Source organism: Penaeus vannamei, chromosome 20, assembly GCF_042767895.1.
Source record: "Penaeus vannamei isolate JL-2024 chromosome 20, ASM4276789v1, whole genome shotgun sequence".
NCBI lineage: Eukaryota > Metazoa > Arthropoda > Malacostraca > Decapoda > Penaeidae > Penaeus > Penaeus vannamei.
In genome coordinates this window covers 36,957,089-36,969,588 of record NC_091568.1, presented here as the reverse complement: position 1 = coordinate 36,969,588, position 12,500 = coordinate 36,957,089, and the positions used below count along the sequence as shown (strand labels likewise).

Sequence of the window (12,500 nt, the reverse complement as noted above, 5' to 3'; positions counted from 1 at the left end):
AAGATGATAAGGCTAGATAAATGTTGATAAGAACGTCATCTCTGTAACGGAGTTGTGAAAGGGTAGAGGTTAACCAAACATCTGGAAATATGAATTTTATTTTATTTTTTTTTATTTTTTAAATTGAAGCGCAAATGTTGTTTTTAATTATTATGATCATCATTATAACATTTAATATCAGTACTGAGTTTTTAGGTCTTTAGGACAATAACATGCGGACCTGTCAATAATAGTGATGATAATGATGATAGTGACTGATAGTTATATGACTAATAATGATAATGTTTATGATGACAACGATTTTATATATGCCAGTGATGTAGAATAACAAAGACACACTTTAAAAGATCGTTACTAAAAACCCCCTTTCGACAATTCTCTTAAAAGCATTAGATCGTAGGCTTAGCTCCTAACCCCCCCCCCCCCCGAGCAATCCTTGAGGGGGCGTGGCGACCCCACCTTAAGACGTGTGTGTTTACCCCCCTCACGCCCCTCGTCAGTACAGGGCGATGAGTCACGCCTTAGGTAGAGTCGTGACTGGAATACTCACGACTCTGTTATCACCATTAGGAGTATGGGGTGCGGGCGAGGGGTGGGGGTGGGGGTGGGGGTAGTGGGCTGGTATTGTGAGCCAAGGGTAGGGTTCTTTATGACCGGTTTGTGTGTATGCATACGCGGACGCAGAAACACGAGTACGCAATGGTATACACGTATCCATGCTAGGTATATCGTCTGTTTTTATACTGTCTGTACGTGTCATTTTGTTTGCACGTATAAATATGTATGTAAGCATTCCTATATGCATATATTGACATGTTTGTGCGTCTGGGTGATGTATAGGAAGAGGGAAGGTAATAATTCACGCGTCCTAGAGCCAGGGAATTTTCTACTTGGGAAAAAGCTTATCTTGAGGCCGTGGTACAGTTTCTGCGATATATGAGGTATCCGATTCTCCTTGTGCAGTCTTTTTAACAGGATTTATCTTTTCAGCGGAGATAGGAAGTGGAGCAAGGTATCCTTAGGGGGGAGGGGAGGGGGGAATAAGGTAGAGCAAGTGTGTGGAAATGTAAACGGAGACGTCGGCTTGTAGTTATTTCGCGATGTTTGCAATACAGTTTCATTGCCCAATGTTCAGTTGAGGTTAACACAGAGTTGGCTTTCGCACACACACTCGCTCACTTTTATAAACCCCCGCACTCGCATATTAAGAGTATGGAAGTATGAACGTATGTATGGTGTATGTATGTCCTGATTACACACACACACACACACACACACACACACACACACACACACACACACACACACACACACACACACACACACACACACACACACACACACACTCGTACTCATACCCGTACTCACACACACAAAATTATATATAAATACATACATACAGTAAATTTGGTATACATTCACAACATACGCTGTATATTGTCTAGAAACACATGCAGTGAGTGATGCCTTTTATAATGCGAGTGGATAAGACAGGCGCGTAAGTGTTAGGAAGAGGCAGCAGCGAGAGGAAGGGTCTTCTGTGGATTTGAAACCCGCTTTGTTGCGTCAGGAAGGATAGGTTCCTTTTTTTTTTACAGGAAGGGATGGATGGGTCGTCTTTTCTTGCTGCAGAAGGATAGACTGCTCTTTGTTATGTCCAAAGAGGGATGTAAAGGGGGGCATTCTTTTGAGTGTGTGCTTCGTTTAGCAAAAGGGATGAGATATATCATGGTGCAAATACTTCACAGCTTGCGAATGTGGTTTTTCTTTTTGCTTACAAGAAGTATGTTGAAAAGGACCGAGAGAATATACTGTTGGGACGAACAGATGGCAATGAAAAGGGCATTGGTCGGTCGTCGGTTCGGGTAGCAGCAGCCGTGGCTGAAGGTGACCCTGGGAGAGGCACGAACCTCACGGCATGACTCGGGCGAAGGCTCCGAACGTGCCCAGAGTGCGATGCCCAAGGAGAGGTCGGATTTTTAACGACCTCGGGACGACTCCAAGACGACTGGGACCTGGACATTGGACCTGGGTGTCTGCCTCGAGTCTCATCGATCTGTCTGGACTCCTGGAGGAATCACTGCAACAAAGACGCTACTTGTATAGGAATCGTGTGTCCGTCGAGGCTGCTCGGGACAATGGATTTCAGCCTTTATTCATTTCAATGTTCCTCTCTCTCTCTCTCTCTCTCTCTCTCTCTCTCTCTCTCTCTCTCTCTCTCTCTCTCTGTTTCTCTCTCTCTCTCTCTCTCTCTCTCTCTCTCTCTCTCTGCTCCCTCCCCCGTCATCCCTTCTTTCCTCTGTTCTCCCCTTTTCTCCCTCCCCTTTACCCATTCACATAAGTGAGAGAGAGCAAGATAAAAGAAGAGGAGGAGAGTATGACTGACTGGAGAGGAAAGGATGCACTTCCCAAACCCTTCTGCCGGAGACTAGTCATTACGTCATCGCGTATTAAGGATGTCCTGGAGGAAGGAGAGTTAAGAAGGAAAAGAAGGATGGAAGAGCGAGGAAGATCCGGCACACGGAAGATAGACAGACAGACAGACACGGACAGACGGGCAAGCAAGATCGGCCGACGGACATATGGAAGAGACAAACACATCCGGCTATACACAATAAGAGTCTGGTGCTGCATGGAGGACGCTGCGCCGGATGTGTGGTATGGCTGGTAAACAGATAACAGAGAGAGGGAGAGAGAGAAAGAGAGAGAGGGAGAGAGAGAGAGAGAGAGAGACGAAAGTGCGTTATAAAGTTGTAGTTTCTGGTGTGAGCGGGTAGTTGGATTAACTTTACACGCACTGACGGCAGACCGGTTTTACGGCACGCTGCTTTAGGGGGCCCTTACACCGTATTACTGCTTAATGGCTAAGAGTTTAATGGTATATGGTGATGCAGGATCTTCACAACACACACACACACTCACACACGCACACTCACACACACGCACACGCACACACACACGCACACACACGCACACACACACGCACACACACGCACACACACACTCACACACGCACACACACACACGCACACACACACACGCACACACACACGCACACACACACGCACACACACACACTCACACACTCACACACTCACACACTCACACACACACACACATATACACACACACACACTCACACTCACACTCACACTCACAAGGATATCTTGCATCCTTCTTGTGAAGAGCAAATGGGGGGGGGGACTCGTTGGCACACCCATGGTTAGGTTGGTGGATGGGCGTCGTCTAGAGCCTTAGGGTTAACGAGGTTATGTTCAGGTACCCTTGCATAGTGAGAGAGTGACGTCATCTCTCGCCTGAACCCAAGTGAACACCTGTGAACACGCTGGCGGCAGCGGGGAGGCGAGGAGAGGCGAACGCGGTTTCGTGCATGTATCTACGCTGGCATTTTTCTTAATTAAACATCATTTTATTTCCTTTCTCTTTGTTTTTATGGAAAATGTGAATGAGATTATTTTTCTGGTTGGTTCGTGAATGTCGCTTGCGCATAGAATAATGAGAGGAAGAGGATTTGCCTTGCATCCGCTTCCTTGTTATGGTGGGAAGGCACGTGACATTTCGTTGTTATTTTCACATTAACTGAAGAAATACATTTTCTCGTGGTATTGGAATCCGTAAGAACAGCGATGGGTTATTAATTGTCATTTTGTGATCCTAAAACACTGTATAGTTATCTTTGTGGGAAGATAGATTTGTTTTTTAGCGTCAGTACAATATGGAGCCTCAGATAAATATGTTATGTAATATATTTTAGCCTCCTTTCTAGGAAGAATATTTCTTAACCGGAAATGTGAACCCTGGTACACTATAGTCCGACCCTTGTTGTTAAAGGTGCACTAGAGGGAAACAAGGTTAATTCCTCCGTTTGTTGGCATCAGATTCCTTTGGCTTTGGGTTAAAGCGGATAGAGCACCATATATGGATTTTCTTTCCCCATCTCTAGTGCACTCTTTTAGGGTCGACTTTCTTACTCCATATTTAAGAATGAACTCGTGTCATGTAATTCTGTGAGAAGTTTGGCCGTTCCTTTTTAGAACCGCAGGAAGTAACTCGTATATCTCTATCTCTGTTTGTTTCTCGAATTTCCCAATCTTTAGCTGTTTGTTTCTCGAATTCCTCAATCTTTAGCTCTGTTTGTTTCTCGAATTCCTCAATCTTTAGCTCTGTTTGTTTCTCGAATTCCTCAATCTTTAGCTGTGTTTCTAGAATTTCTCAATCTTTAGCTGTTTGTTTCTCGAATTCCTCAATCTTTAGCTCTGTTTGTTTCTCGAATTCCTCAATATGTGATTTCTCCAACAGGTCAACGCAAAATACAGCGAAGAGCAGGCCGCCGAGTGCTTGGAATGGATCGCCATCATCACAAGCGCCGACATCAACAAGTCTGGAGACGCCGACAATTTCTACGAAACCTTGAAGAACGGACAGCTGTTGTGCCAGTGAGTGTTTGGCGCCGGCACGTTCACTCTTTATAATATGATTTAGTGTAGAGGACGCTTGATTTTATTGGATTTGTGGAATTTGGTTTCACAGACTGTTTTTTTTATTGACTTTTCATATATTTGTTACTTATTTTCTTTGCTTTGATATCTTATTAATGTGTTTGTTTCAAGTTTTCTTCATCGTTATGATCGGTGATTAGAAGGGGGACTCACTTATTTACTTTGCTCTCAACAGGGTGATTAACGCCCTCAAGCCCGGTCAGATCAAGAAGATCCAGACCTCCGCCATGGCCTTCAAGTGCATGGAGAACATCAACGCCTTCGTGGAGGGTGCTAAGGCCTGCGGCGTCCCCACTCAGGAGACCTTCCAGACTGTCGACCTTTGGGAGCGACAGAACCTCAACTCTGTTGTTATCTGCTTGCAGTCTCTGGGAAGGAAGGTGCGTGGAAATACGTAATGCCGTTTGTAATTGTCTGAATTTTGCATGTCCATTTATGTGAGGGAGAGTGCATGAGTGCACTTTTAAATTTGTATAATTAATTATTTGTAGAGATGTTTTTTTGATAAAAAGTATGATACCCATTAAGGGTTTGATATGAGGATATGCAGTATTAAATTCATTATAATTAGTGTCAATATGAATGATAATTCATTGTAGAAATTGTATTCAAGAGAGTGATTGTACATGAAAGAAATATAAATACAATGTTTTATTTTCGTCTTTCAGGGATCTCAGTTTGATAAGCCTTCCATTGGCCCAAAAGAGTCTGAGAAGAACGTCCGCCACTTCACCGAGGAGCAGCTCAGGGCTTCTGAGGGCATTGTCAACCTGCAGTATGGCTCCAACAAGGGTGCCACTCAGTCTGGCATGTCCTTCGGCAATACTCGCCACATGTAAAAGCAATCTTTGTACACTTTCACTTTCACTTCATTTTTTTTTTTTTTTTTTTTTAAGTAGTTCAACATAATTCATCATGCTTCTAATATGTTCCAATAAATGATAGCGGGGAGGATTTCTTTTATATATAAAAATAAAAACAGAAAAAAATAAATTGGCAGTGGTATGCCTAAAACAGGAATTTGTATAACGGTAAAGAAATTAATGTAAAAAAACGGTAAAAAATATGACATGTATCACATGTCCAATAGGTTGCTTCAGTTTTAATTTCATTGCATAGGAACTGGTAATAACGAAGCTGTCTCAGAACCGAAGAAAATGCTTAAAAATTCTCACTGATACCAGGATGAAATATTTTAGTGCAAGCTGATGAGTAGCACCATTGGCTCATTCCTAAATTGACACATTTTCAATACACGTCGTATTTTTGTTTTATCGAAAATTAAAGGCGTAGATACAGTATCAAAGAAAGATTATCCATCCAGGCTTTTTTCATATTTTACTAATTTGTAAGCTTATTATAGTACAATTTATACAGATATAAGTGTTATACATTATGCAGTATAAAATGTATTTAAATGTTATTCTATGAAAAAGAAATTCATATATATGAAAAGTATTCCTTATTTATCATAGTTGCAGCTCACCTGTAGCAATATAGTGAAATGAATATTGTTTCATTTTTCTTTTCTTTTTTATTGGAGTCATATTCTCTTTATTTTACTTTACCATTGTATGTGTGGTATGAAGTTTAATTTCTTTTCCAAATAGAGAAATTATAGTCTTGTTTGAGCTGTCACATTCCAGTTTGAGAGAAATTTTGTATGGAAATGAAATAAAAAGTTCAATACTGTTCAGGGACTGATTATCCTTTTAGTACCGTCGGTACAACTGACGAGTGATTAACCTATACAGTATATCCTCCTGTATTAGGACCCATTGATGAGCCATTACTGTAAACAAGAACTGAATCTGATCAATAATAACTGCACATTATTAATTAATGGAAGTCATTGCTACTAAAAATGGTTGTATCTTGTATGCAAAACTAATAGGTTTATAAAAGTAAGCATATATGATCTGCTTAACTAGGTTTTGTTGAAAATAAGATTGTTACTGCTGGTAATTGTTCCGATAATAGATTTTGGACTTGAAAGAACTTTTTAAATTTTGTCAAGCAATCAAATTTATTATGAAGGTTTCTGTTGACTCAGACTTGTTACCCAAATGGTGAATATTGATGTTACGCGATCCTTATTATTTTAATTTAGCAAGTGGGCTCTTTACAAGGTTTATTCCAATCTTTTCTCTGCATTAGCACATTTATTTTGTCATTATTACTTCTCACTGCATTTGAGAGTCTGAAGGAGTCAAATTCCCTGTGCTCCAAACTTCCTTTAGTGGCTAAATTACCCTTTTTTAAAAATGTTTCATGATTGATTCAGTTATAATGTATCAAAGTTCATGATATTCATGGTACTTTTAATACAGAATGATGCAACAATATTGGTTCAAAAGCACTATAACTAAACACTTTTCCATCATCATTGAATTCAAATCGTATACAAATTTCATGGCTCTTTTGGTTCTTATCCTTTATCCAGGGAAATAAACACATGCTATATTAGATTGAATTCATTGTGTTCATGAGCCATGATTTTCACTGAATATTAGTTGCAAAACACCCTTAAAGATTCAACTGTTTAGGGGATAATTTTCCAACCTTGCAGGTTATTGATAGCTGGCAAGTTATTTGTCATGGTTTATGTAAAGCCCAGTGAGGGTTTAGGACATCTTGGAAATTGTCTACCAGTCAGTCTAAACTTATTGCAGGCTTTTATAAAACGTTGTTCTTTGTTGTCTTCACTAAAGGGCAATAAAATCCTACTCTTGTATTAAATTTTAAATCTCGGAGAGTTCAGTTGCACTTCCGGTAGTTTCCCTTCTAGCAAAATTATGTTCAGAATGGTTGAAAATCTTGGATGCCATTTGTCACTAATTTTCTTTTTCTTTGTTTCATTGTAGTACTCTATTCCTGTTTGTTCTTGCAATCATCATTCCTATTTGACCTTGCTTTACACTTTTGATTTTACTGGCAAAAGCAAAGCAGAAGACTGGAGAATTTACAGTACTGCCACAGCAGGATTTGTGCCTATACCACATATATAATAACCAAGAATTCCATCACTGCTGTCACTCTATTGACATGAAACTACAATCTGCAATGGGCCAGGCTCATCTCAACTTGCAATAGGGTTTATTGATTTGCCTAAGCCAAAACATTTAAGGTCCTCCTACAAGCCTCCACTGAGGATTATTTCAAACACTGGGTGGCAAATCCAGACGTTTCAGGTTTCTGATTAATAGAACACTAGAGGGTTGCTTTCTCCAGAATCGGTGACACATTTCCTACCAAGCAGCATATTACTTCCATTTATGTTGAAAGACATTTTTAAAACTTATTTGCAACTCAAAATATTTTCAGTGCTTCATTACCAGCAATTACCATAAGATCTTGAAGGAAAAAAGTCAATGTTTTACAGTGCTTCTTTATTCCAGAATTTCTATTTTTAAGAAATATTTTAATTCCCAGACTTTTTCACAATTTCTTACAGTGCCTATCAAAAAATAAGCAGCTGCTTCTGAATTACAGTTCCATTTCTTTGTATGTATGTACTTTGATATGCTTGAATAAAAAATGTATATAAGGAATATATAATTTCTACAGAAAATGGGCTGAAGGACTCATAAACTTGTATTTATAAAAAAAAACTACTTTACAAAAGTAGCATATTAAAAGAAGCCTATGGCACTTCGTAACTAATGATTACCTGCAGTATAAAAGTATAGAACAAAATGCTAATATGCTCAAACTATTTACAAAATTAAATAATCTTATTTATGTTCTCTCTAAAAGTAAACTTTCATAGACAAAGGTTTAATTTCTATATGTTAATCCTATGCACAATATAAAATTACACACAAAATAAAAACATATGTAAGCAAGAGGCTGTACAGGAAAATGCATTTGTTTTATTAACAAAGAATTAAAATACAATAATTATAATTCTATACCAAACATTTAGAATGATATGTGAAAAAATACAAAGACCATATATCAAAGACTTTTCTAGGAATAGAAACAAAGGAACTATCTGTTTTCCCCAGTGAACAAAGAACAAAAATTGCTGGAGAATATATGGCACAGATATGGCAATCAAAGTTGTCTCTCCTGATATAAAACACAACAAAAAATAAAGTTGTTTTCACTAGCTTTTACATAAATCTTAGTATCATAATATAATATCAAACTATTTGTTAAAGCTTATTTCTACAAATGAGATTGTCGATTAGAACACACATTAAAATTGGTAATTACTAATGTTACTGAGTATATACTCACATTTATTGTTACAAAAAAATGGCAATTATGGCAACAAGTCATGAAATCTATCATCGTGTTTACTTTCCAATAAAAATTATGGAATATGCTTTTTTCGCAAACAATACTGCACTTCAATAAATGTTTGGCTTTTCTTTCTGTTTGCCAAAACTTTGATCCAAGTTATATGCAAAGAAAACCATGTTGCACTCAAAATGCTATAAATCTGCAATACTGAGTGATTGGCTCATAAAACCTTTTATAGTCAGTATATCAAAAACCCAATGTTTTTATCATTCTGGTATGGCTATTCTACATGCAACCTCATTAGTCGTCCCACAAGCAGAGCTGACGTTGTGGTACAAAGTAACTGAAATTACGGCACTTCCGACAGGTTCTGATGCCACAACGGTAGGACACTGCTTTACCAGAATTGTCTCTTCCTTTGCAGTATTTCAGGCCACAGGGATACCAAGCAATGCATACCTAAAATCAAAAGAACAGGTTTTAGGTAATTTCCACCCATGATGAATTACTCAAATGAGCATGTTAAATGAGAAGAAAAATATGAGAATGCCATAAAAATGAATTTCAACTAGTGGTAGTTATCTGAAATATTTACACTACATTTTTAGGGGATGACTCCCCTATACTACAGGTATTAAAGATTTTTGTTCTTGCTGGATTTGAAGGTTCTCTTTTTTTAATGCTTATAATATCATTACTTTTATCCTCATTACTGACATTATGATTTTTATAATATCCAAATACCTATAACAATAAAAAATATATATGCCTTTCTAACATATCTTAATAATCAAATAATTCATATTATCAACAAAAAATATCAGAAAAAAGTTTGATGTTGTGGGCGTGGTAATTGGTTACTAAGTAATTGTGGGGCCTTCAATATGTAACATAATCAAAACTATGGTTGACAGTACATGAATCTGGTGCCAGATTACCAACTACTACTACTACTAACAATCCATTACATGGACTGAAAAATTCCAAAACTTATGAATTATCAAGTGACCATGAAGAAATTATCAAATTTCCCTAATCTACTGTCATGTTTCATAAATACATCTGCTATATATACCTTCATCTTAAAGTGAAAACTACTGAATTAGCTAGCTAGTACTGTTCTGAAGCAGGTGAAGTTACTGAAGCACATAATAAACCTTATATTACTCACTTGATAATGACAGGCACAAGGGCTTGAGAGATCTCTACCCCCATCAGCACAGCGAGCAACACCCCTTGTTGGGAGGTGGTGTGTTGCATCGCTGACTAGAGACCAATCGCCATCTAATTCTGCAAATAAAAAATGGACTTATGAAAAGAATTGCAGAAAAATAGCTTTTAAAATATCACTGATGCTCGTAACAAATAACTTTCTATCTTTAAACAAATGCTTTAATGTAATGAAACCTGTAAACAATCTAGACAGTCAACTTAATATATATATTGTATGCATATATCTCAAACATATGATATGACTTAAAAATCATAGTTACAATTAAATAACAGAGACAAAATGCTTTTTTTTTTTAAAGGAAACAAGAACTAGAAACGAAAGCAAGATACAAGGATGAATAAATAAAATAGATAATACAGTAGCTATAAATACAATATAAAAAGTCAAACACATGCAAATATCAAACAGAAAGATTGAAAGAATGAAAGAAAGAAAATAAGAAAAAAGGCATAAGGCATATCTGTTAAGCCCCATTTGAAAATGCTTTGGGTTTATCTTAATGGAGATCAACTAATATGTGATCTGCCTACAAAAGGTTGTTCTCCTCTATACCTCTTTTCTTAACTTATTCTAAACATTTTCAAATACAATGTCCTTATTTCCTGCATGAAGTCTTTTTAACCATCTTGAAAGTGAAAGAGAAAAGAAGAAGACAGAGAGAAAAGAAAAAAAATCTTCCTTAAAAGTGAAAGAACATGAAAGAGCAAAAGGAAAAAAACAAACTCTGTAGTGACACGGAGCAAACGCAGCACTCTACCTCTTCTCTGTGTTGCCCAAAGTTTAATGTCTCTGTCAGAGGCATAAGTAGACGTGCTGGCCAATGCACACATGTGAGGGATGTGTGGAGATAGAATACCTGCTCCAGCAACATCCACACTTACGTCCATCTCTACTTCTTCAGTGCCACGGTCTTCTTCTGGTGATCTCACTGTGCCAGGATTTTTCTTTAAAAGAAGAAAAAATATTATATACATACCCTAAACATTTTAGCTGGATGCATATTCTTGCACAATTAGGGTGCTCTAGTAGCCATACACAAAAGTTAAAAAAAAGAGCACTCTACGTTAGGTTTCCTAGCTTTTTGTTCTAAACCACTTAGTCCTTTGTGGATTCCTATTCCCTATGTATTTTATAAGTATAATATGTAATGTATACGCAGACAAATATAAGGGACCTAAGATGTTCACAATATAAAAAAATTTAGCATAAAAAAGAAAAATGAGAGAAAAGACACTTCAAGTTGTCAAGCAATTGAGAGTAGATTATTTATGAAACAAAGTCAAAGATCTGTCTTCCTTAAAAAATTGTAAGAAAATAGAATACACTTTTGAAAAATGGATTAGCAAGCAGAAATCTTACAATGAAACATCAACAACAGACTGACACAAACAAACTTTGTGACTTAATAATCTTTTTCAAATAATGAAAAATGAAAGAAAGAAAAAAACAGCAGATAATACTACTGATGATTAATAGATTAGTCTAAGTCATTCACACTAGGTAAAATTTCTCTTAAAGTCTGGTAAATCTGGGGTGTATTAGGGTGAGGTTCAACTGGTCTTGTGTATGCACAGGTATGGCTGTAAGCGTGTCTATCTGGGCCAAATCAAGTCACTTTGATGCGATATCTGGAGCCTGAGGGAAGCTAGTGATAACACAACCAAGAGCATATTTTTCCTTGGGTATCTCCGGGCTTTCTACAGTGCAGTTAAGGAAATTATTAATATCTATAAAGTAAACAAAAGCTATATTAGAGATATTATATAAAACATTTGTAGTAAAATTCATTTTTTGTTACCAAAAACAAATAAACAAGAAATGGCTAATTTGAAACTGAGGATTTACACTAGCGTCGATGGCCTGTCAGCCTATTAATAATTTTGAGTCTGTAAATTGGTTTCCATGCTTCTTTCTTCAAAAATATATACGCTATGAAACACGAAACCATGGTGAAACGGAATAAGTCACTGATAAAGACAAGGCTAGTTGAACCACGCCTTTAGTAAGCACTGTTCTGTGCCTGGGTGATTGTGAGGCTCAAGAATGGACTTGTAAGCTGTCACCCTAACCACCTTGAAATGGACTCATGATGTGATTACACGTCATCCACTTTTTATTTTCATATGATGTAGTCTCCCATAAAAATGGTAGAATATGGAACCTTTTACGAGGATCCAGTTCTCTGTAGGTGAGAAACTGGTCCTCTAATTGGTAAGAACTGTTTTTTTTGCATTGTAATATTATGTATATTACAAATCAAAAATATCCTGCAATTATTCTTGATAGTCAGTCTATCTTCCCAGCAGTCAACTGCAGTTGCTTTTAAGTATTTTGGTTGAACATATAAATTAATTGTAGGATCTATAGGAACAAAATTTATTTCTTTCATCTAAAAAATAATAATATAACAAAATAAAACAAACTGTTCATAAGTCTTGACAAGAGTATTTGTTTTTTTATCAATACTACTTGTATTTCTAATTGGAGTATGCTATAAA

General features: G+C 37.2%; 2 protein-coding genes across 2 annotated transcripts in view; one reads left to right on the top strand and one right to left on the bottom strand.

Annotated features, from left to right (window-relative positions):
* The window catches only part of Chd64 (calponin 3), a 7,355-nt gene extending 1,143 nt beyond the window's left edge, over positions 1-6,212 (top strand). The window contains exons 2-4 of the mRNA XM_027368533.2: positions 4,321-4,457; positions 4,696-4,900; positions 5,189-6,212. Of these exons, the coding sequence (XP_027224334.1) occupies positions 4,321-4,457; positions 4,696-4,900; positions 5,189-5,359 (513 nt within the window). The 3' untranslated portion in view covers positions 5,360-6,212. The remainder of the gene's footprint in view (positions 1-4,320; positions 4,458-4,695; positions 4,901-5,188) is intronic.
* A 1,682-nt stretch (positions 6,213-7,894) lies between these two features.
* Positions 7,895-12,500, bottom strand: part of oaf (out at first) — an 8,397-nt gene continuing 3,791 nt past the window's right edge. Inside the window, exons 4-6 of the mRNA XM_027368532.2 lie at positions 10,760-10,946; positions 9,940-10,058; positions 7,895-9,227 (exon numbers count right to left, since the gene is read on the bottom strand). Of these exons, the coding sequence (XP_027224333.1) occupies positions 9,069-9,227; positions 9,940-10,058; positions 10,760-10,946 (465 nt within the window). The 3' untranslated portion in view covers positions 7,895-9,068. The remainder of the gene's footprint in view (positions 9,228-9,939; positions 10,059-10,759; positions 10,947-12,500) is intronic.